This window comes from Pleurodeles waltl, chromosome 1_2 (genome assembly GCF_031143425.1).
Source record: "Pleurodeles waltl isolate 20211129_DDA chromosome 1_2, aPleWal1.hap1.20221129, whole genome shotgun sequence".
Lineage (NCBI taxonomy): Eukaryota > Metazoa > Chordata > Amphibia > Caudata > Salamandridae > Pleurodeles > Pleurodeles waltl.
Window position 1 is genome coordinate 213,943,800 of NC_090437.1, and position 25,199 is coordinate 213,968,998.

At 43.9% G+C, this 25,199-nt stretch overlaps 1 protein-coding gene across 3 annotated transcripts in view; it reads right to left on the reverse strand.

The window, feature by feature from the left end:
• LOC138299526 (phospholipid-transporting ATPase ABCA1-like) overlaps window positions 1–25,199 on the reverse strand; it is a 2,649,159-nt gene that overhangs the window by 1,085,149 nt on the left and 1,538,811 nt on the right. For all 3 annotated transcript variants that reach the window (XM_069237840.1, XM_069237822.1, XM_069237830.1), the window contains one exon: window positions 12,448–12,637. In XM_069237840.1, coding sequence (XP_069093941.1) covers window positions 12,448–12,637 — 190 coding nt within the window. The remainder of the gene's footprint in view (window positions 1–12,447; window positions 12,638–25,199) is intronic.

The following is a 25,199-nucleotide window of genomic DNA, read 5'->3' on the forward strand; positions in this document are numbered from 1 at the left end:
CAGGTTGGTGTCGAATAGTATAAATCAGGGCCTGAATCTCTTTTGTTGGAGTAAAACAAAAGCTATCTATAGTTCTTGGCTCTGAAGAAATTTGTCAGCATGCGATAGTAGCCATGTTCACAATGGAGAATTCAAATATAGTTGCAAACATCTTGGACAAATTTAAAAGCAAGGTGTCTGATGGGCTGTGACCCAGAGGTCTCCAATTTGTATTTGTTGCCATGGACAATTGCAGTAACATAGTCAAAACCATGGCAGATGGTGGCTACTTCAGAGTCCTGTGTTTGGCACACTGCATCAACCTGGTTGTGCAAGACTTTATAAAAAAAGAAGACATAGCAACATACTAACCACCTGCAGATGAATCTGCACTCCTTTCAGCCATTCTTTTAAAGCCCAGGAGCAGTTGTGAATTATTCAGTGTGCTCACAGGGTACCAGTTAAAGCCCTGATACAAAAGGTGCCAAAACATTAGAAGGTGACCTATTATATGTTGCAACGTCCATTTGAGCAATACAGACAGGTCATTGACTGTGCGTCAACAGCCAGGGGTGCACCGGACCCCAGTGTGCTGACACACACACTGGCACACCTTCCCTCACAACAGTCGAAGCTCCCGAAAGGAATAACCACTCCCAGGTCTGCCACCTGCTGCCAGCATGGAGGGGAGGTGGTGCTGCACGTAGAACACAAATGCTGCCACCTCCGCCTCAGTAAAAATGGGTCTGAGCAGCACCCCTTAGTGGTATCGACTTCTGTAATGTAAGCGGTTAGCAGGTACACAGTTACTGCCACTCCATCTGCCACCCTGCTCTGCCATGGCACTGGGTGGCAAATAGAAGGGGGAAGAAATAGAAGGAAGGTGGAAAGAAAGAAAAAACAAAGAAGTAAAGGGAAAAGCAAAAAAAAACAATAAAGTATATCCCCTTCGCTGCCATGCCTTTTCCCCCTCCTGTGCCGAGCCCTTTTTTGGCTATTTGGGGCAGTTCACGCTTAGGCCCTCATAACATTTTGTTCACATAAGCTACCAATGCCAAATTTGCGTCCTTTTTTTCCAACATCCTAGGGATTCTAGAGGTACCCAGACTTTGTGGGTTCCCCTGAAGGAGACCAAGAAATTAGCCAAAATACAATGACAATTTTGTTTTTTTCAAACAAATGGGGAAAAAGGGCTGCAGAAGGCAGCTCGTGTTTTTTTTCCTGAAAATGGCATCAACAAAGGGTTTGTGGTGGCGAGATCACCATATTCCCAGCTTTCATGAACAGGCAGACTTGAATTGGAAAACCCAATTTTTCAATACAATTTTGACATTTTACTGGGACATTCCCCATTTTATTCTATACTGGGTATACAGCAATTCATTTGCTGAAATATAAAAAGTGAAAAATAGGTATCAAGAAAATCTTTGTATTTCCAAAATAGCCACAAGATAAGGTGTTGAGAAGCAGTGGTTATTTGCACATCTCTGAATTCCGGGGTGCCCATACTAGCATGTGAATTACAGGGCATTTCTCCAATAGATGTCTTTTTTACACATTGCCTTACATTTGGAATGAAAAAATGTAGAGAAAGACAAGGGGCAATAACACTTGTTTTGCTATTCTGTGTTCCCCCAAGTCTCCCAATAAAAATGGTATCTCACTTGTGTGGGTAGGCCTAGCGCCCAGGAAAGGAAATGGCTCAAAACACAATGTGGACACATCAAATTTTTTCACAGAAAACAGAGGTGTTTTTTGCAAAGTGCCTACCTGTGGATTTTGGCCTCTAGCTCAGTTGGCACCTGGGGAAACCTAGAAAACTAACGCATTTTTTAAAACTAGACACCTAGGGGAATCCAAGATGGGGTGATTTGTGGGGATCCGACCAGGTTCTGTTACCCAGAATCCTTTGCAAACCTCAAAATTTGACCAAAAAAACACTTTTTCCTCTCATTTCGGTGACAGAAAGTTCTGGAATCTGAGAGGAGCCACAAATTTCCTTCGACCCAGCGTTCGCCCAAGTCTCCCGATAAAAATGGAACCTCACTTGTATGGGTAGGCCTAGCACCCACAAGAGGAAATGGCCCAAAACACAACGTGGACACATCACATTTTTTCACAGAAAACAGAGGTGTTTTTTTACAAAGTACCTACCTGTGGATTTTAGCCTCTAGCTCAGCCGGCACCTGGGGAAACCTAGCAAACCAGCGCATTTTTGAAACCTAGACACCTAGGGGAATCCAGGATGGGGTGACTTGTGGGGCTCTGACCAGGTTTTGTTACCCTGAATCCTTTGCAAACCTCAAAATTTGACCAAAAAAACACTTTTTCCTCTCACTTCGGTGGCAGAAAGTTCTGGAATCTGAGAGGAGCCACAAATTTCCTTCCACCCAGCGTTCCCCCCAAGTCTCCCAATAAAAATGGTACCTCAATTGTGTGGGTAGGCCTAGCACCCACGAAAGGAAATGGCCCAAAACACAACGTGGACACATCACATTTTTTCACAGAAAACAGAGGTGTTTTTTTACAAAGTGCCTACCTGTGGATTTTGGCCTCTAGCTCAGCCGGCACCTGGGAAAACCTAGCAAACCAGCGCATTTTTTAAAACTAGACACCAAGGGGAATCCAAGATGGGGTGACTTGTGGGGCTCTGACCAGGTTCTGTTACCCAGTATCCTATGCAAACCTCAAAATTTGACCAAAAAAACACCTTTTTCTCTCATTTCAGTGACAGAAAGTTCTGGAATCTGAAAGGAGCCACAAATTTCCTTCCACCGTGCGTTCCCCCAAGTCTCCCGATAAAAATGGTACCTCACTTGTGAGGGTAGGCCTAGCGTCCACGAAAGGAAATGGCCCAAAACACAACGTGGACACATCACATTTTTTCACAGAAAACAGAGGTGTTTTTTACAAAGTGCCTACCTGTGGATTTTGGCCTCTAGCTCAGCTGGCACCAGGGAAACCTAGCAAACCAGCACATTTTTTTAAACTAGACACCTAGGGGAATCCAAGATGGGGTGACCTGTGGGGCTCTGACCAGGTTCTGTTACCCTGAATCCTTTGCAAACCTCAAAATGTGGCCAAAAAACACTTTTTCCTCTCATTTTGGTGACAGAAAGTTCTGGAATCTGAGAGGAGCCACAAATGTCCTTCCACCGTGCGTTCCCCTAAGTCTCCCGATAAAAATGGTACCTCGCTTGTGTGGGTAGGCCTAGCGCCCATGAAAGGAAATGGCCCAAAACACATCGTGGACACATCACATTTTTTCACAGAAAACAGAGGTGTTTTTTACAAAGTGCCTACCTGTGGATTTTGGCCTCTAGCTCAGCCGGCACCTGGGGAAACCTAGCAAACCAGCACATTTGTGAAAACTAGACACCTAGGGGAATCCAAGATGGGGTGACTTGTGGGGCTCTGACCAGGTTCTGTTACCCAGAATTCTTTGCAAACCTCAAAATTTGACCAAAAAAACACTTTTTCCTCTAATTTCGGTAACAGAAAGGTCTGGAATCTGAGAGGAGCCACAAATTTCCTGCCACCCAGCATTCCCCCAAGTCTCCCGATAAAAATGGTACCTCACTTGTGTGGGTAGGCCTAGCGCCCACGAAAGGAAATGGCCCAAAACACAACGTGGACACATCACATTTTTTCACAGAAAACAGAGGCGTTTTTTACAAAGTGCCTACCTGTATATTTTGGCCTCTAGCTCAGTCGGCACGTGGGGAAACCTAGCAAACCAGCGCATTTTTTAAAACTAGACACCTAGGGGAATCAAAGATGGGGTGACTTGTGGGGCTCTGACCGGGTTCTATTAACCAGAATCCTTTGCAAACCTCAAAAGTTGACCAAAAAAACTATTTTTCCTCTCATTTCGGTGATAGAAAGTTCTGGAATCAGAGAGGAGCCACAAATTACCTTCCACCCAGCCTTCCCCCAAGTCTCCCGATAAAAATGGTACCTCACTTGTGTGGGTAGGCCTAACGCCCACAAAAGGAAATGCCCTAAAACACTATCTGGACACATCAAAATGATCAAATACAAAACTACCTGTTTTTGCAGGGGGGCACCTGCGTTTTTGGTCCTGGGCTCAGCAGCCTTCTAGGGAAACCTACCAAGCCCAGACATTTCTGAAATCTAGACACCTGAGGGAGTCCAGTGAGATGTGACTTGCGTAGATCCCCCAATGTTTTATTACCCAGAATCCTCAGCAAACCTCAAATGTAGCTAAAAAATCAAATTTTTCCCACATTTCTGTGTGGGATCACTGCACTGGGACACATTTCATACCACCCAATGTTCCCCTCTGTCTCCCGGTAAAAATTATACCTCATTTGTGTAGGTGGGCCAAGTGCTTGTGAAAGGGAAGAGCCAATAACATGTTGATTTTGAGTGGTAACAAAGGGGGTCCAAAAGGGCAGTTTGCAAAAAAACATTTTTAGGCTGAGAAGTGCAGCAGAATTTTTATCGGTATAGATGAGACAATGCTGGGTGGTAAGAATTTTGTGGATTCCTGCAGATTCCGGAAGGTTCCATCACAAAAACGTGGCAAAAAAATTGTGATTTCCAGCAAAGTTGGAGGTTTGCAGGGGATTGTGGGTACAAAAATGGTGCGGGTGCATGTGAAACACACCACCGTGGAATCAACCAGATGTTTATTTTTCATATTTGTCTAGGTCTTGTGGATTTTTCTACATGCCAGCGTCCCAAAGTCCATAAAGTGCAGCCCTCACCATTCCAAGTGGGACGATTTTGAGAGTAAGCCAAGTTCTCATGGCCCAAATGTAAAACTAAAACCCAAAATAATCAAATGTCCTCTTGCTTGCTGTGGGACAAGATGTTTTAGAGTGTGGGGAGAGCTGAAAGACTGTTACCCCCTTCAGTTGAGGTGCGGGCATAACCAAGCACATACTGGTTGGTAGTCACCACCCCAATATTTTTAGTTTTTTTAAAATTCCCTGGCATCTAGTAGACTTTCTGCCCCCCCCCTCGGGGTGTGGATCAGGGGTAGTTGCCCCATCTACCCACTAGTGGGCAGAACAACTTTGGCCCCATTTATTTGGGGTGGGGGCATGGCCATACCCCCACCCTCTTATTTGAGGAAAAAAAACTTCCCTGGCCTCTGGTGGGCTTTCGGCCCCCCCTTGGGGCAGATGGGCCTTCCAAAAATAGGCCCATCTGCCCCCAATGAGGGGCAGATATGGCCAACAGTAATGTGCCCCCATGGGGAGCGACCCTTACCCAAAGGGCTGCCTCCCTAAAGAAAACACACGCATACACACACACCAATCCTTGGTGCCTAAGTGATTTCTGCCCAAGGGGGGCAGAAATGGTCTAAATACAATTTGCCCCCCAGGGGAGCGAACCTTGCCTAATGGGTCGCTCGCCATCTCTAAAAAAACAAACATAAAAAAAAAAAAAACACAACAAAAAAAAATTGCCCTGGCGCCTAGAGGTTTCTGCCCCCCCGGGGGCACATCGGCCTAATAACAATAGGGGGCAGAAATGGCCTAAAATAAATTTGCCCCCACCACCCCCCCTGGGAGCAACACTTGCCTACGGGGTCGCTCCCCTTGCGTGACATTGGTGCAAAAAAAAGATCCCCGGTGCCTAGTGGTTTCTAAAATTGGTCAATCTGCCCCCAAATGGCCTAAATACAATTTGCCCCTCCAGAGGAGCGACCATTGCCTAAGGGGTCGCTCACCATCTGTAAAACAACAACAACAACAACAAAAATCCCTGGTGCCTAGTGGTTTCTGCCCCCTTTGGGGGCAGATCAGCCTAATTAAAATAGGCTGATCTGCCCCAATGGCCTAAAATAAATTTGCCCCCCAGGGGACCGACCCTTGCCTAAGGAGTCGCTCCCCTTGCGTGAAATTCACGAAGAAAAAAAAAACTCCCTGGTGTCTAGTGGTTTCTGTCCCCCTTGGGGGCAGATCGGCCTAATAATAGGCCGATCTGCCCCCAGGGGGTGGCAGAAAAGGCCTTCAAAAACAATGCCCGCCCTGGGAGCGACCCTTGCCCAAGGGGTCACTCCCTCATGCCAATTTCCTTATAAAAAGTAAATCCTTGGTGTCAAGTGGGCTTTTTAGCAGCCGGATTGCTTGCAATCCGGCTGCTAAAATGCTCAGAAAGACTTCAAAGGGAAATTAATTTCCTTCCCTTTGAAGCCTCTCCGGGCTCCTCCACGTGATCGGAAGTGAAATGCTTTGCATTTCTCTTCCGATCGTGCTGGAAGCTGAGCTTCCAGCGCATTGGGAGGAGGCCTGTGTGATTGTCAGCGCGCAATTGCGCGCTGACATCACAGAGGGGGGGTGGGGGGGCGGAGGTGGAAGGGGAAGGGCTTCCCCTTCCATCCCTGCCTGGGGTGGGGGGGGGAACCCCACAGAGGGAGCGCTAGCGCTCCCTCTGGGCTCTGTGCCCAGGACGTAATGGTTACGTCCTGGGCACACGAGCACTGTGCCTCAGGACGTAACCATTACGTCCTGGGCACAGAAGGGGTTAAAGAAAAGTCACAAAAAATACACAAACAATGACCAAAGACATATACTAATGAAATAAATGAAAATGAGGTGCGGCTAATTTAGAAAAGGGTGGGACTGAAAAAATGAATGATGTATTAATCTTAGGCCCAGCATCATGCAGAGAGTAGCAGAGAAAACAAAATGGCCACGTACATGCAAACAACGTGGTACCATTGGTGCAATGTTTTGCACAAAAGAGCGCACATCATGCTCCTGAATGTGAAAACCATAGTGCCAACAGGCGTGTTGAGCAATTCCACCCACTGGCGGAATTCTGTGCTGCTCACAGAGTTCTTCAACCACTCTGCAGAATTCCCAGTGGTTGAACCCCTGGACCTCTACTCTACAAGACCTCTGTCTGTGACCAGGACATGGGGCCAAAGTCTTCTAGTCTTCCAACTGGGTGAGGGGACATCACCAAGGGGAGCCAAGGCCACCTGCTCTGGAGGCTGGAGCACCAGTGCCTACTTGCTTGCCGAGACGCGTGTTCCCTGTGAGGACGTGGAGAGTGTTAGAGGGAGTGAGGTCCAGTGAGGAGCCCTGCAGAGTTGGCTCCCAGTATGAGATGCGTGGAGATGGATACTGCATCATTCAGGTCATTGCCTGTGTGCAGATTCACGTCAGTGATCCCCACATAGAAGGACAGGTATGCAGTGAAGAAAAATGTGGAAGGAGTGCCATGAATTAAGAACAAATCAGGTGCAGGATAGTTTTGGAGACTCATATGCCAGAAGGGCTCGCTGTGGAAGTTACTGCCTGACAACAAGAGCTGAAGCCTGTGCGGGATTGTAGCAGCGACCCCGTGTGCTAGGAGGGGCAGCTGTGGCATACACTGCAGTGCAGTGTGGGCCGGTGTTTGAGAGGCAGTAGTGTCTCAACCCTATATGCCAGGGGGGCTTCTGGAAATAATTTTGGAGTGAGGATTGAGCTCAGGCCCGAGAACTGTGAAGCCATGATGATCCGAAGGTATGAGGAGCATTGAGGACTACACCTGACTTGACTCAATGGACTATATAAAAATGCTGTGGCACATCGCCACATTACTGGGACCCAGATCAGGAGCATTGAAATCAATCAACCCCGCTGAGGAGCACAGAACTTACCATGCAAGAGGAGAGTGGGCACACCTCCAATTGCTGCTGTACCTACTGCATACAGGCGACTCACTGAGGAGGACTGCAGCCTTGAGAGTGCCTGCTGATGGACACTCTCTAAAGCATTGCCACTTCCTATTTGCTGGAGCAGGTAGGATTATTAATGGGCCTACTTGGCCCTGAGAAACTCGCTGCTAAGAGCGCTGCAAAAGCAACACACTTTGACTATTTCCTAAGCGTCAGAGTCGGAGAGGGTCAGACCGCTGCAACTGTGGTGGTCCGACTGCCACAATATGACCTTGGCAGTGGGACTGCCAAGCGACCACTGTCCCCGCCAGAAACATGGTTCCTGATGATCCACCGGTGGTCTGAATTGTACTCAGCAAGGGCGGTGCTGAGTTCAGCAGCGCCTAGCTGATTACAACTCTACTTACCACCGGCCTTTCCATGGAGGTCTGACCACCATGGAAAGGCCAGCAGTAAGCCAATGCTGGGGGCGACACGGGAGCCCAAGCACTGCCTATGCCAATGGCATGGACAGTGCAGGGGCCCTCTGTCCAGCATCATCAGAATGTGCACTGTGCTTTTCAAACAGCGCACATTCTGAGGGTGCTGGGGGCTACCCTGTGCGACCGCATTGGCCTTGGCTCCATGTGGAGCCAAGAACAATGCCACTGCACTGTTCCCACTGGTTTCCACTGGTCTGGCCCACCGGTCAGCCCAGTGGAAGCCTTGTAATAGGGCTTGTGGGGAGACTGCCAGTTCCACAGGGGTCTACTCACTGGGAATCTGGCAGTCAGCTTGTCCAACTGACAACTTGTAATGAGGTCCTAAGACCCCCTCAAGGTAGGTTTTGACTGCTCTTCCACAGCTACCACTGAGAGTCAAGTGCAGAAGTGGCACTTTGGTCAGTTGCTCGGGATCCATAGTAGGTCGGGTCCCAAGACATCAGGAATAAAATAACTCAGCCACCACAGCTGGGCAGTAACCCTGCATGTCCTGTGGCCCTCTGAAGGGGTTCTGAAAACTGACAACAGTTCATTTCCATTTGTTGGTGTAAGAGTGCCTCTGGTAGCCACTTTTGGTAGTGTACATAGGGTAACATACACATTTACATCTCTATTTGTTCTTAATGACATTTTATTATATTTTATTGTTTAGAAAATGTCTTCTCATTCCCTTAAGCTATTGTTGTCATTTTGTCTTATTTTACTCATTGCAATTTACCCATTTTTACTTAATTTACTGACTTGTTTTTCCTGACAGTTTTTTTGGGTGTAAATACTGCACCAATATTTCTCTGAGGAAAATCCTGGCACTCTGTACCATAGATACCACGGGTGAGCTCAGGTGTACTCATTAAAATTGTATTTACTTAAAAAGGAAAGGGATAACTATGTGGGATTTCATATCTTGCTCTCCCATGGTTAATATTCCTGAATCTCACAGTTTCCCTGCTTACGTAACCCTCTGGCCATACCGTGATTAGTTCCTGTACGTGAGAACAAGCAAGTACAGTGGGAATGTTTTCAATTAAATATCCAAGATAGTGTATGTGCTGTACAAAGCACAATTTCAATAGAAAGAGATGCAAGGTGTCCATAGCCATCCATGCATTGATGCCGTTGCACCCAAGGACCAAAAAAGAAGTTAAAGTGTTTTGTTTTGTTTATTTCACCTTAATGTAGATTTTTGAGAACCCAAAACCAAACTACTGTTATTAACTAGTTACGGGTAGGACTTTCTTTCTGATGGATTATAATTCTCACACAAAGATATAAAGCTGCACCCATGGGTTTATGAACTTGCATGGACAGAGATGTGATTTTCATGAATTCAAAACATTTTCCAGAAGAACACTTCTAGGAAATCTAGATACCAATGAGATGTTGGTATCAGGGCACATGAAGAGCTGGACTAATGAACTGATTAGAGTTCAGCTGAAAGGGTATTCTCTGCTAAACCCTCAGTATGATTTACAGACGGGCAGACCTTCGGTATCTCGACAACAGAGTATGGACTGTCAGGGATTAGGTGATTTGACCATGCGTCTAATTTAGAGTGGACAGAGAAAAATTTGGTTAAGATGTCTGATTTACATAAAAGGCTACAAGCTAAAATCTCCCCTAGATTTATCTAATGATGTTGGACTGTAGAAGTGAGATTTTAAGGTAAATTTAAATTTTATAGATACTTTTTAAAATTCAGATTGGATGAACCTTGATGCGATAAGCCTGCAAAAAGCAGTCAGGAGAATCTTTAGAAGATCTTTTAAACTATACTCAATGTGATAACTATTCAGAAAGTTCAAACAAATTTGAATGAAACTTTAACAAAATGCTCAGACGATTAGAAAGAGCATATAGGATAGAAATTTTGATGTGTAAGGAAATACACCTCATAAAAAAGTGGTTTCATGAATGTGAAGGAATTTTTGATATAGTGCTTACAAAATTGTGTACAGTGCCCTCTTATATAAATCTATATTATAGTTTTTTTAGGTTTGCAGACTACATAAATTCATATACTGTAAATAGAAATTACCTGATAATGCAGTATAATAGACTGTGTCTGCAGGTAATTATGGCTAATAATTACCTACTTCACAACTAAAGGCCTACAGGTGATGGTTCAATAATGAGTGAGGAAATGAACAACCATGATGGAAATGCAGGTAAGGGTAACAGGGTGATTAGCAACAGTTTACCTTTGCATAAAAAGAGGAACCATACACAAAAATGAGGTACAACGATGCTGTTCCACATAAAAATCAAACAGTAGTTAACATAATCTCAGTTCACGTTTTGTTATATTCATTCCACACCTACCTTGATTTCACAATTCAATCATCCCAAGTGTCACAAATCCTAGTTGCTCATCTCTTACCCAGTTATTGCTCATCTCTCTTTCACTGTCTCCTCATCTCATGTGGCAGTCTGAGAGAAACCGTCTGTCATTCAGTTTTCTTTGACTGTCTAATATTCCACTTCTATTTTAGACTCTTTAAAATCAGCCACCCATCTTGCATTGTATGATACCTAACTCAGTTTGTATAGTAGTCATCAATTTGGTGTAAATGTACTAGTATGAATACCAATGGGGTGGTATTTTGGTAAACAAATATTTAGCACAGAACTTTTTTGTATGACAACATTTAGTCCAGAATATTCTGGCACCCTATTGAAGGAAATATTGCCTGCTATATCAACAAGATGATTGAAACCAACCAGGCCTTTATAAAGTTTACACCACCCCAGAAACACACGGTCTCTCTAAATGCACTTTCATTTTTTTGCCTAATTTCAGGTTTACTCCCGTAATTTTACAAAAAGTGTTTAGCCTCGCACTTCCGTAATATCCTGTAATATCTTGTAATGGAACCCTTTCAATTTCAATTAATATCATTTACAGAAAATATTATTATGTATCAGTGTGTCAGCAGTCTCTATCTTGAACTAATTTCATACCACAGGCATATTTTCAAAATCATCTTGCCTTAAGGCTCTTTTAAAAAGCTTTGATGTATCCAACTAAAGGTGAGTACCTCTTTTCCCTCATACACACCTGTTTATTCATTTCCATTTAGGATCCCTGGGTACGTCAATCCCAGTTAATAACTAAAGTAAGAGGCTGAATTCACTAAAGATTGAACTTTCCTTTCTTATTTTGTTATCTTAGCAGTGATATCTCTCACAACCAAGAAATGAACACACACCTGCAAAGTAATATTGGCAGCCCACTTCTCCATTTCTCTTTTTCCACGCAACACACATATTGACAGAGATCACTCCTTAGCATTTGCAATGTTATCTGAGGACCAAGCTAAATTGAATTAGATGGGTTTACTCTTTCATGCATTTTCATTCATACTGTCATCTATTTTTATCATTTTCATTCAATGTATCTCAGTCACTTTATCTGCAACTATGCTCTCATAAACAAACCTAGCACCACTTGAAGGGAATTCCATCCACACCTATGTCTACAGCTTTAGGTAATGTGGCAATGTGACATTTTTACCAACTACAGTCCTTCTTGACCTTTTTGATTTGATGTAGGCATCATGAATACCCAGGAATTGACATGTAGATGTTAATTATTGAACAGGTGTAAATTAATTGTCCACTGTGTGTATTGGGCTTTAATCACAAGTGTCATGGCTCCCTCAAACACATTAATGACGTCCACTCAATTTTTTTTCAAGTTGAACCTCCCTTTGTGAAATGATCATTCTGAGTGCCCTACACCACAACTAGTTTATTCTGTTGAGTTTCAAATTAATGTTTAACCCAGAACTAAACTACTATCTGTTATCAGGAAATCACTACAACTCAAGTCCAGGACACACATCGTAAAGCTATCTTTCAATTTTCACCAAAGTACAGCTTGGTATTACAAGACTTGCGTATAGCACAGGAGTATTGTCAGATTCTGGATATTGCACTCAAAGTATAATATAAACTCTGTCATGTAAGGTTGCTAAAATAGAAACAATAACTACAAATGATTAGCCAACATTGATTGTAGCCACAGCTGATCACACTCCTCTACATTGTTTGGTAGAATAGTTCTTCACAATTGCATAGAATTCCGAAGAAACCTTCTGAGTACCATATCTATTCATGAGCCCTTTTCCGCTAGATCAACCTGAGTTTGTTAAAATAGTAACATGTCCTTTGTGTCCTTCTGTAATGAAGACACCTATGAAAATGTGTTTATATATACATAGTTACTCTGTTACATCAAATCTACCAACTCTTTTAAAAATGCTGTTTATCATCAGTCTTTTACTGAATATGGTGTATAATACTTATTTTTGGCAGCCACCATTGGGTCAATCATGGACAACATACTTCTGGAGGAGGGAGACCACCAGCACCAGGAGGGCAGCTCGGCAGCATGTTCATCTTCTGCGGTGTGCTGCATTCACAGGAAGGTGATGGATTATTCATACTCCAATTCCCATTTTTAAAAATCTCTGAAACAGACTCTGGCACTGACTGGTTGTACCAGCTTGTTCCACTTGTGGTGCATGGGAGTTTCCTATAATTATATAGAGAGAAATAATTTTGAATAAATAACATGCTTAGTACTTTCAAACATAGCCACACAGGATGTTTCATAAGAGTGAAGTATGAGCTTAATACTGTGGAAACAAGCATGCAACGAAAGAAGAAGATGCTTTGAATTCTTAGGAGAGCTCATATGTTCAAAAGTATGGAAGAGGTAATTCAATATATTGGAAAATACTGAATGACTAAATCATAAGAAAATCACTTTAACATTTTGCACTTATTTTTTTTGCTGTTAAAACATTTTCCACAGCTATTGTACTTCCTGTTGAGAAACTCCTAGGAAATATGGGAGTTTTCCTTATTCTTTGCCAGGGTCATCCGTAATGCTGATCAAGCATACAACATACCATGCAAAATGTCAAATGTTACAAATGCGTGTTGACTCCCTGCAAATCTGTTTGGACAAGAACACAGTCATTTAACTCTCACAGCGCTCCACCTGCAGTAGCTTCTCTTGTTATGTCTTAATCTTCTCCAAAGAAAATAGGGATGAGACCGGGGACCTCACGTATCATCACTCGAGACGTAATCAGAAAGCAGAAGCACTGTTTGCCTTAATAGACACGAATGGTAGACCGAATGATATGACAGTACAGAATATGACAACAAAACAGAAATATTTCAAATTGGAGAGACTTTTAAAACAGGAAATAACAAATGGTGGGAGGATGTCACTTTAGAGAAATATACTGCTTGTGGACGCATCTCCAGAAGTTTGGGTAAACTGACAGCTCCCTCATATTAGTGCCAGATCCCAAAGATGCTCCAAGAGTGGCATTATACAGCACAAACTGCTCAGTGGAAATGGTGAGGAATTTGATTAAATGTGCGTGGAAGACACAAGAGATACTGTTGCTAGAATTTGCGGCACTGAAGCAGGATTTGATGTCCATGGAGAGCAAAGAGCTGCTAGATAAGACACTACTGGAAATTAATGAAAGGGTTAAAAACAGAAATACAAATGAAAAAACAAAGGAAGTTCTTAAGAGACCAGCGAGACTATGAGTTAGTAAGAGTGTTTATGTTCAGTCATAATTATGAGGAAGTAAGAAGAGATATCCAGAAATTTAGAAACTTGCAAACGGTGAATAATACAAACATCCCCAAGGAAAGTGATACTAGTGAAGACAGCTAAAGCAAAATTTCAGTAGAAGTACTTGGGAGACCATCAGCAGGGGAAAACTGCAAGTTATCAAATTTATGGGAGGAGTTCAGACTGATGGGAAAAGAATGCAACCAAGAGAATAGGGAAAAAGATCAGGGAAGAGGAAGAGGCAGACCCAGAGGCAGAGGCAAAGGCGGAAAGTCAGGAAAACAAGAAGAGGACAACGCAAGAGCCAAGCAAACCGCTGTGGGAATGATGACAAGGGGATAGAAGGCACAACTATGATGGAGACAAATAGAAATGTGATTACCTTGTCCATTAGGACTCTTACAAGAATTAAGACATAAGAGTCCCTAAGCTGACAATTACTTTTAACTTTGCCTGGGCTCCCGTGACGTAGCTAGTGAGCTGATCCCAGGGTGGGATCCCTAGGGCCTTTAGTGGTTCAAGGAAGGGCCCTGGGAATTGAGTCCCTGAGGGGAAAGTGGCCTGGGGAGAATGGCTGCATGTCCCCTTGCCTGACAATTACGTCTGTCCCTGGAAGATGGTATCTCAAAAGGATGAAACCAGCCTTGTGAGGGTGGCCGTGTGCCCCTCCACCTAAAATAGATGTCAGGCACCAGGAGATGGGCTCCTGGAGCCTAATCTAATTGGGGAGGGGGGCCACACATGCTCTCCTCACCCAAAAAATAGATGCCTCACCCTTCCTGGGCCCTGGCCCCTGGCCCACCCCAGGGCGTTTTTTAAAACAATCATGGGAGCTTGAGCTTGTTTTTCGTTTTAGTTTTGCCACACATTCGCGGATTCTTAGCAAATTTGCTGCAAAATTTAAAAAATAAATAGTCTTAACCCCAGGACTATGCAGTCAGGCTATTCCTATCTTGCCCCCTTATGTTTTTTTCCCTAACTTTTTTAAAGACTTGTAACTAAGGGCCATATGTACGAACACTTTTTCCCATAAACACAGAATGGGTAAAAACCTTTGCTACATCTGGCCCTAAGTCCCAAGTCCTAATACATCCTTTCTGGTTGAGGTGGTGGCAGCCATGTAGATCTCAGGAGATCAGTTGGATCTGCAGAGGCTCTGCCTCCCTAGGTATACAACGTTTTTTAGCATGAATTGCCCAAAAACTAATAACCAGACTTACACGAAAACACAAAAGCACTCTTTCCTGACTCAGATCTAGCTTTCTGCTAATTTGGGATAAATCTGTTCCACTGTTTAGGCTGTAGCTGTATCTACAGTTCCCGTGAAAAAATAAATGGATAAAATATGTTTTGCGACTCCCCTTTCTCTCGGACCTGATGAACAAATCACACCAAAACATTGCATGTGCAAATTAGTCAAAAAGTTGCACCTTTTTAAAGAAAGGTTTTGCAGAGATGAGTTTCAGCAAATGGCACCAGAGTTATTAGCAGCAAAAGAAAATGTATTTGCTATAGAAACACTATCCTAACTGTAACTACCCCTTGAAATCCCTGCTGTTTTGAAGACAGTCTCAGGTGAAACATCTATTTGCTCTAATAAAGAATCAAAATATTTTCACAAGAAAGAAGGAATCATCATTTCAGTCTTGTCTGAATTGCATGTAAATATGAAAGGGTTTCATGATGTAGACAAAACCCCTTTCCAAGTCCATTATTAGAAGAGATTACTTCTGTCAGGGTAGCAGTTTAACATATGAATAGAGTAATCAGTTACCTTTTTTTTAAGTATCTATCACTGCTTCACATTACAAAAGCTACATTTCATTTAATATTGTTTGATTAATTTTGGGTAGAAAGAAAACATTTATTGTTGATGTCTGCAAATTATGCAGAAGAGGTTGGAATACGGGTCAAGGATAATAATTCGAAATTTGCAGGGAAAATGCAGCATCTGCATATTTTCATAATTCTAGTGGTCGTTGACATGATAGATTTCCTGAACAAGTGTTGTCTATATCCTTGTTCAAAGTTTGGCCTGCGTGAATGCAGCCAGGTGAGGATAGGGGTGCATGGGCAAGCTGGCAAAGATGGTGGTAGCCATCCACGCTGCATCTGGGCTGAATCTTCACTCAGGATCCAGCGTCTGTGCTGCTTTTCACCTGATAACAGCTGCCATGAAGTACCGTCCTGCTGTCCTGGGAGTGGACAGCCATTACAAACTCCGGACTTCAAAGGCACTGCCTGGATTGTACACTGCCTCAATCAGGGGAGAAATATGGTGGCCAGCTCAATGTGTTGATATGCGCCTGGATAAGTTGAAACCATCCTGTTAGGTTGTCTGCATGTACCTGCCTCCCAGTGACTTGCAGGGAGGTGCGATATCAGCCACAAGGCCCTCCGTGTCTTAATAGGGGCAAGGCCCCCACAACGCTTGTTGCCCGTCTGGGCAGCAGCCTTATCAGCAGGCAGGTCTTCTGCTGCTGTGAGATTCTCTCTGAAGACTGCATCCAAGGCTGGGACACCCCTGGGAACAACAATCTGACCCTCCATACCTCCACTGGAGTCTATCCCATCCAACACTAACTGTGTTGCACATGAAAAGATGACCCACATGCCAGCACGACAACCTGTTCAGTTGCAATGCTCCTCATCTGCCCCTCTGACAGGGGACCTGCGCTTAGGCCACCAGCACTGCAGTGACTACCCTGAGAGTCTGGCTGCAAAGGCCAGCTGTAGCAGAACTAAACAGGTAAAATACTACGCGCATCTTGAAGGAAGCCCTGCAACGCTGAACAGTGGGATTTATTCTTCCTACCTCCAACCACTTGTATCACCACAGGCTGTATTGAGTGTGATCTGATGGCCTGCTCCATAGTCCGCCATCCAACAAATGGACAAAAGGGAGCCCCCCATCACACCGGTCCTCCGAATTCCTGGGCTTGGTGATGAGGTGAAGACACACAGGAGATCCCCCCATGTCCATCCCAGGGCACAGCTGCAATTCAAGACTCCCAGCTGACCTCGGGGGGGGGAGTGGATTGCAACTGTAACCTGCTGGAAGACCACCTGTGCTGTGAGCCACAGGCATAATGGGGGCCAATACACACTTTAAACTGAGATAGAGAACGCCCTCACAACAGGACCATGTATACAGGGGTGCATGACTGTGGAGAACCGTTGGCCTTGTGGTCCTGTGCCATGCTGGAGCTTTCCCTTTGGGACCCTCAGGGACCTTTCTCTGGATGTGGACACCCATAGTTATTTGTATTGACTTGCTAAGTGCTCCTGGGCCCTTGGTGTCCAAATCGAGACACATCCTAGGTGCAACCACCTGGAGAGGCAAGACACTACAATGCTCCCAGTGGGAACATACTGAACTGAGCTCAATAGACTCAGCATTTGTTTCAGGCCACCCACACTGCCTCAGAAACTCCTCACTATGCCTCGAATGCCCAAAGACATTGTTTAAGTGAAGACCCCTCCCTCCACCCCCTTGCAGCCACACACACATTAACTGTTAACCCCTGCTCTATTGTTTCATCCTCACCTCTCAAACTTGGCTCAAGGTTCCCATACTTTGCTGACAACTAGGCAAAGTGTGATCTACCCCCTGCCATAATCAACAATGGGCCGCCGAAAGACCACCACGTCAACATTGAAGCCGGCTCAACTGGATCCTCCTTTCACTGTGCCAGACACCCCTGTGCAGGAGGCAACAGGCAAACTGTCAGAGCCGCCCCAAGACAAGCTGGACCAAGTATTAGCAGCTATTGAAAGCTCTCAGAAATCAATATCGACAGCCTTGAGATCCCTAACTGCAGAATTGAAATTCCTGCTGTGAGATACCCACCAGTAAAGCTGACTTGGTAACTGAAAGCGACAAGACACTGGCAACGCTGCAAACCCAAAAATCTGACAATCAACAAGCTATCCAAGATCTACAGGAGTGGGTCCACACACTAGAGAAATGAACCAACAACGCTGAAAGTCACTCCCATAGGAGCAATGTCCAAGTCCTGGTCTTGCGCAAAGGGGTGGAGGGGAAAGACAAACTGCTTTTCTTAGACACATGGTTACGATCCTTCATTACCACGTCTCACCTCACTGCTTTCTTCTCAGTGGAGAGAGCACACAGAGTCCCAGCATGTCGCACCTCACTGGATGCATCATCCTGACCTATGCTAGCCAAGCTCCTCCTTTTTCGGGAGCAAGATGTCATGCTGTGGGCGGCCAGACTCCATTGCCCATTACTGCTAGAGAATAAGTACATCATGCTTTTTCTTGATTATACATTCAGAGTCCAATAGCAATGAACCACCTTTTTGAGCTCCTAAAACATTTCAGGCAAATGGAGGTCCAGTACTTCCTCCGTTTCCTGGCAAGACTCAAGATCCTACACCAAAGAGAGTCCCATTTCTTCACAGACCTCGAAGAGACATGAGAATGGATAGACATTCTCTCTGTCACCACCCTACCGTGACTCAACAATGTGAACCAGTCTGACCCCACAGGCTGCATCAGAAGCAACAGAACGACTCTCAAAGGAGTCCCCTTCCTCCCTCCCCGAGATCACCCTCTCTAAAAGCACCAGTGTGGAACAAATAATTGAAGACCGCAGCATGCTTGGGGTCAGATGCCAGCCCTTCAGATTTGAACACTGGCACTCACATTTTCTCCTCAGATGGGGACTTTGGGGGTCATTCCAACTTTGGCGGGCGGCGGAGGCCGCCCGCCAAAGTCAAAGTTCCCCCGCCAGAAGACCGCACCACGGTCAAAAGACCGCGGCGGTCATTCTGGCTTTCCCGCTGGGCTGGCGGGCGACCACCAAAAGGCCGCCCGCCCGCCCAGCGGGAAAGCACCAGCAACGAGGATGCCGGCTCCGAATGGAGCCGGCGGAGTTGCTGGTGTGCGACAGGTGCAGTTGCACCCATCGCGATTTTCAGTGTCTGCCAAGCAGACACTGAAAATCAATGTGGGGCCCTGTTAGGGGGCCCCTGCAGTGCCCATGCCAGTGGCATGGGCACTGCAGGGGCCCCCAGGGGCCCCACGACACCCGTTCCCACCAGCCTGGTTCTGGCGGTGAAAACCGCCAGAACCAGGCTGGCAGGAAGGGGGTCGGAATCCCCATGGCGGCGCTGCTTGCAGCGCCGCCGTGGAGGATTCCCTGGGGCAGCGGGAAACCGGCGGGAAACCGCCGGCTTCCCTTTTCTGACCGCGGCTTTACCGCCGCGGTCAGAATTGCCCTTGATGCACCGCCAGCCTGTTGGCGGTGCATCCTCCAACCCCGGCCCTGGCAGTCCATGACCGCCAGGGTCGGAATGACACCCTTTGACTCTTCACCTATTCCTACACAGAATACAATACCCCTCCCACTGGTGCCATCCCAAACAGCATACAATGTGCCTGCCTCCGAACCCACCCCTCCCCTAATTCAAGCTAATAGGTTTTCACATTATCCCTTTTTTACACTCCTTAACACCAATGGGGACTATGTTATTGCTTTATCACTCTATGTGCCCATTATGCTTCGGTGTCTCCTAATATACTTTGTTTATGTGCATACTTGCTCATCAATTTCGCTGTAAAGCTGTTTCACTCTCCTACCTCGCCGCCAAGACATGGAACACTCTACCAACCAACCTACGACAGACCCAGGACCTGCTCACCTTCAGAAAACTCCTCAAGACCTGGCTCTTCGACCAGTAGCAGCTTACCTCCCCCCCCCCTCAGCACCTTGAAACCCTAACGGGTATGTAGTGCACTCTATAAATATATTGATTGATTGATTGATTGATTGATTGATTTCATCCTGCAAAACTAATAAAAATCTATATATTTTTTAATGGTAGCAGCCATGCACATTACAGTACTGACTTTCAGGTTTTTAGTTCTAAATGTAAGGGTATGGAAGGGACAGATTTAGGAAGACAGGAAATACAATAGCAGTCACTTCTAATAGGCAAGAGGAAGGAAACTAATACACTATCCTCGTCATCATATTTTGGACAGCAGTTTAAGATGGAGCATATCCATAGAGACTCCTGGCCTGCTCATGACTGGATTTTGTTCTCTATCTCAGGATTCTGCTCTTGAGTTAATAACTTATCTCCGTATTCTTGTGTTATATAGCAGAGAAGCTTTTCAGTTTCAAGGTGTACTGACGGCATGGAATCTATCTACAGTCCTCAAATGAGGTGATTCTTTTACTTCTACTTTCCATGCACAACTCCATGGGAGTGCATATGTTGCCATGTTCCTTCAGCATCCTTGCCCACATTGTTTGTTTCTGCTTTTTAACTCTTTATGCACTCTCTTTTTTTACATTCATCCTCCATGCTTATCAGTTGCCCTCTGGCACTCTCTTCTCCCATTCCCGCTGCCTACTTTCATAGTTACTTGTATATTTTTAAGTGAGGCCCAGCAGCTAGAAGGTGCTACTGGTGGCATTCTATTTTTTTTTATGCTCCTGCGCTGTTTATTTGCTTAATTCATTTACCACTCTAAAATGACCATTGGCCTTTTTTCAAAGCATTAGTAAAAAATGACAAACAGGCCAAAGGTGTGTCATGATGCATGTGCATCATCTCATCAGAGATCATTTTGAAATGGCTTTTCTTTAACACAAAACCTATTCTAAGATTGCTGCGCAAGTGTTGGTATGCATTGCCAGCAAGTTAGCTAATGCCAGTTCTTGTTACATTTGGAATCAGAAACGTGTGTTACATGACTATTTAGCAGAAGACAACTAGATGAGGAGTGCAAGCTCAGTCCGAGCAAAGAGCAGTTTGTCATCTGCATGGAAGAGGCAGGAGACTCAATGAACATTTATAATAGATTTGCAGGTAAGGGTGGCTCAAATAATTCTGAAACACATTAAGCAAAGCAGGTTTCAAAGACATCACTCTCTTACACCCTTACTACAAGAATGAATTGACACACTAACCCTTTGCCCCCAGTGGGCTTACACAGAAATATATGAATGAAGTGGGGAAATATTGCATCAATAAGGGAAATTTCGATTCCTACATTTACCAAGACCTAACTAAATTGCTTTTTGATTACTTCACTTAATCAGGTACAAAGATAGTGATAAGTCCTTTCCAAATGAAAAGGATATATTTCTAAAACTTGCCTGGCAATGAACAATGGTGTCTTAATCCTTAAAAGTTTATTTAATCTATTCAAACAGATTTTCACAAGGAGTTTACACAGATTGTTTAACTAAGAAGTTGGGTATTAGTACCATGGAATAGATCTGGCCGGTTTTTAAAAAATAGTGACAATCTTAGTACTAGAAAGGAATCAGTCTTTGGGCAGTAATAATAACAATTTTGAATAACCATGTTAGGAAAATAAACCAAAGATCAGGATCTTAAATGTAAACCTCAGTTAGGATCATAGCATGCACTGGTTCTTAACCCTGCTCATGCACTGCACATGCGCCATGGAATAAATTTTTCTGGCGAATCTCTTAGTTAACATGAATGTATGATGAGGAGACCCAAGGTAGCGATAAACTAAAATCACTGGGACCAATTCACAAAGGTAAACTTAAATCAAAATTATAAACGTAGACCAAAAGTCTACCTTTACCACGAGTAAAGTTAAACATTTAGTCTAAGTTTATAATTTTGGTCTAAGCTTAGATCAAAAGTCTAATTTTTCTACTAGTTTGATGACCTCACATATTACATCACTCATGATATTTTCTCTGACATAATTTATGAGATTGCTAATGACATCTCAAACAACATAATTGATGTGATTGTAAGCAGTGCATGGAGAAAGTGTAAGATATAGTTAACTCTGCTAACTATGACTAGTGAATTTCTCTGTTTTAATAGTCCAAACCCTTAATGTTGTCACTATCATATTCACTTACTAAAAAAGTTCCTTTACCCTTTGTTTTTTCAGTGAATTCCTAAGTTTTTTTTTTAACCCCTTTGCTTCCAGGCCTTTTCCCCCTCAGGTGCCAAGATTTTTTTTGGCTATTTGGAGCAGTTTGCGCTCAGGCCCTCATAACTTTTTGTCCACTTAAGCTACCCACGCCAAATTTGTGTCCTTCTTTTCCAACATCCTAGGGATTCTAGAGGTACCCAGACTTTGTGGGTTCCCTTGAAGGAGACCAAGAAATTAGCCAAAATACAGCAACAATTTCAGTTTTTTCAAAAAAATGGGAAAAAGGGCTGCAGAAGAAGGCTTGTGATTTTTTTCCCTGAAAATGGGATCAACAAAGGGTTTGTGGTGCTAGAATCACCATCTTCCCAGCTTTCAGGAACAGGCAGACGTAAATCAGAAAAACACATTTTTCAACACAATTTTGGCATTTTACTGGGACATACCCCGCTTTTACTATTTTGTGCGCTTTCAGCCTCCTTCCAGTTAGTGACAGAAATGACTGTGAAACCAATGCTGGATCCCAGAAAGCTAAATATTTCTGGAAAGCAGACAAAATTCTCAATTCATCAAGGGGTAATTTGTGTAGATCCTACAAGGGTTCCCTACACAAAATAACAGCTGAAATAAAAAAATGTTGAAATTGAGGTGAAATAAACAGCCATTTTTCTCCACGTTTAACTTTTTCCTGCAATGTCAGATTTTTAAAAGCAATATACCATTAGGTCTGGTGGACTCTTCTGGTTGCGGGAATATATATGGCTTGTACGTTTATCAAAAACCCTAGGTACCCAGAGCCAATAAATGAGCCGGACCTTGCAATGGGTTTTCATTCTATACCGGGTGTACGGCAATTCATTTGCTGAAAAATATAGAGTGAAAAGTAGGTATCAAGAAAACCTTTGTATTTCCAAAATAGGCACAAGATAAGATGTTGAGAAGCAGTGATTATTTGCACATCTCTGAATGCCGGGGTGCCCATACTAGCATGTCAATTACAGGGCATTTCTCAAATAGACATCTTTTTTACACACTGTCTTACATTTGGAAGGAAAAAATGTAGAGAAAGACAAGGGGCAATAACACTTATTTTGCTCTTCTGTGTTCCCCGAAGTCTCCCGATAAAAATGGTACCTCACTCGTGTGGGTAGGCCTAATGCTCGCGACAGGAAACCGCAACATGGACACATCACATTTTTAAATCGAAATCTGAAGTGTTTTTTGCAAAGTGCATAGCTGTAGATTTTGGCCTCTAGTTCAGCCGGTACCGAGGGAAACCTACCACACCTTCACATTTCTGAAAACTAGACACCTAGGGGAATCCAAGATGGGGTGACTTGTGGGGTTCTCATTAGGTTCTGTTACCCAGAATCCTTTGCAAACCTCAAAGTTTGGCCAATAAAACACTTTTTCCTCACATTTCGGTGACAGAAAATTCTGGAATCTGAGAGGAGTCACAAATTTCCTTCCACCCAGCATTTCCCCAAGTCTCCTGATAAAAATGGTACCTCACTTGTGTGGGTAGGCCTAGGGCCCACAACAGGAAATGCCCCAAAACACAACGTGGACACATCACATTTTCCCAAAGAAAACAGAGCTGTTTTTTGCAAAGTGCCTAGCTGTGGATTTTGGCCTCTACCTCATCTGGCAGCTAGGGAAAATTACCAAACCTGTGCATTTTAGGAAAGACTGAGAAAGGCCTTTCCTTTCCTTTGATGCCTTTCTCTGCGCCTCCACATGATCGGAGGAGAAATGCAAAAGCATTTCTTGTCTGATCTTCCAGCGAGGAGGGGCAGGCCTCTGATGAGGTCAGATGCCGCGGGGTGGCAGGGGTGGAAGGGGAAGCAATTCCCCTTCCATCCCTGCAGTGTGGTCGCTGAGCTGGTACCAGGATGTAATGGTTAGGTCCTTGGAGCCTCAGTGCCCCAGCCAAGGATGTAACTATTACGTCCTTGGCTGTCAAGGGGTTAAACACAAATAGATCTTTTTATCACACTTAACTATCATGTTACTTTAACCTTTGTTTTTTCAGTTAATATATATACACAAACATACACACACACACACATACACCCACGCACGCACACACACATACACACTTATATGAATGTGTCACCTAAAAGCATTTAAAATAGTTATACTTGTCTACAACAATGTAAAAAATACAAACAAAACACTTATAGTACGCGCCTGCATTGTGGCAACTTTTGTTTTACCTATCTTTGGGTTGAAGACCACGTTGTAAAGGCTGCATGCCTCTTGGGAGTGGCCTTAGTTTACTGGTGGGATTCAGGGAACTCTTGCAACAATTCCTAAAAGCAACATAGATGTAATGTTGCTTGTTGTTAAAGCAGTCTATTGAAATGACAGTGGGTGTTCTATTTCTTTTCATAAGGACATTATGATGCACTACATTAAAATATTTTGTCAGGAGACATTGTGGGTTACTTATAGCTGCAGACAGTACTAACAATTTATATGCTTATTTGGCTGATGATTTTGTAGCTGGAAGTTTAGGTAGCCTAGTTAAAATAAATATATATTTAATTCTCCCCATCTGCAGCCAATTTTTAACCAGGATGAACTTTAAGGAGGAGTAAACTATAAGCTTTTTTATAAAATGTATTAACCAACTACAAAACAAAGATTTTGACCATAAGGTTGGTAATATTTTGCAGGCTGATTGTACCAATTTGTCTAACATTTGTGGCACAGCTAGACAATATTAAAATAAAGAGGTTTCTTTGTGGTAACAATGAAATCACAGAGTTTGATGAACAAAGGATATACAGGGCCATTTATGACATAGTAGCATCGCACTTGAATCACGCAACTTGCGGCATGCATGACGCAACTAAAAATTAATTTTATGAAGCCATGCAAGGCAATTTTACATGGCCATTAGTGGCTTCATCAATTTCGAGTAACCAATGCAGCACAAATCACTGTATTGCATTACACTAAGCCAGGGAGATATTTCATGGGTGTTGCATCGGTGTCCCCATGCAGCATTCATGAATTTTGATGCATTCCCAGATTTATCTGAAGTGGTAGACCTGGGAATGTCCAAAAAACCTCCCCAGGTGAGGCGTAACAAGGGAAAATATCTGTATTTCTCCTTGTTTTTCTTCCTTCTATGTGTGCTGCATCCTGCACCACACAAAGAAAGAGGAAAAAGCCTCAAGGTGAACCTTACCATACAAATGCAATCCTACATGCAATGGAGGCATCCTTGCACAATGATGCAAGGGAGCCTTCCTTGGCACTAGGCAGCCCATTGTGTGGCAGCACTGGGTGAAGGACAGGAATGTGTTGTGTCAGGATAAATATGATAAATGCGGTGCATTCCTGCTTTTTCCCCTGTGATGCCGCACATCAAGATGACTTGCTGCACCACTTGGCCATAATTATGACCTTCAGTTTCTGTGAGTTACATAAAGTTAAGTAAGGTTGTACGCAAGGAACCACTGGGAGCTGGCTTCTTTAAAGAAGTTATTCACATTAAAGCACAGCAGGTAACATTGAGGTTCTTATGTGCTATGCATATATTAGAGGCAATAATTGGAGGTGAATAAACACTTTACAAACAACTGGAAGGAAA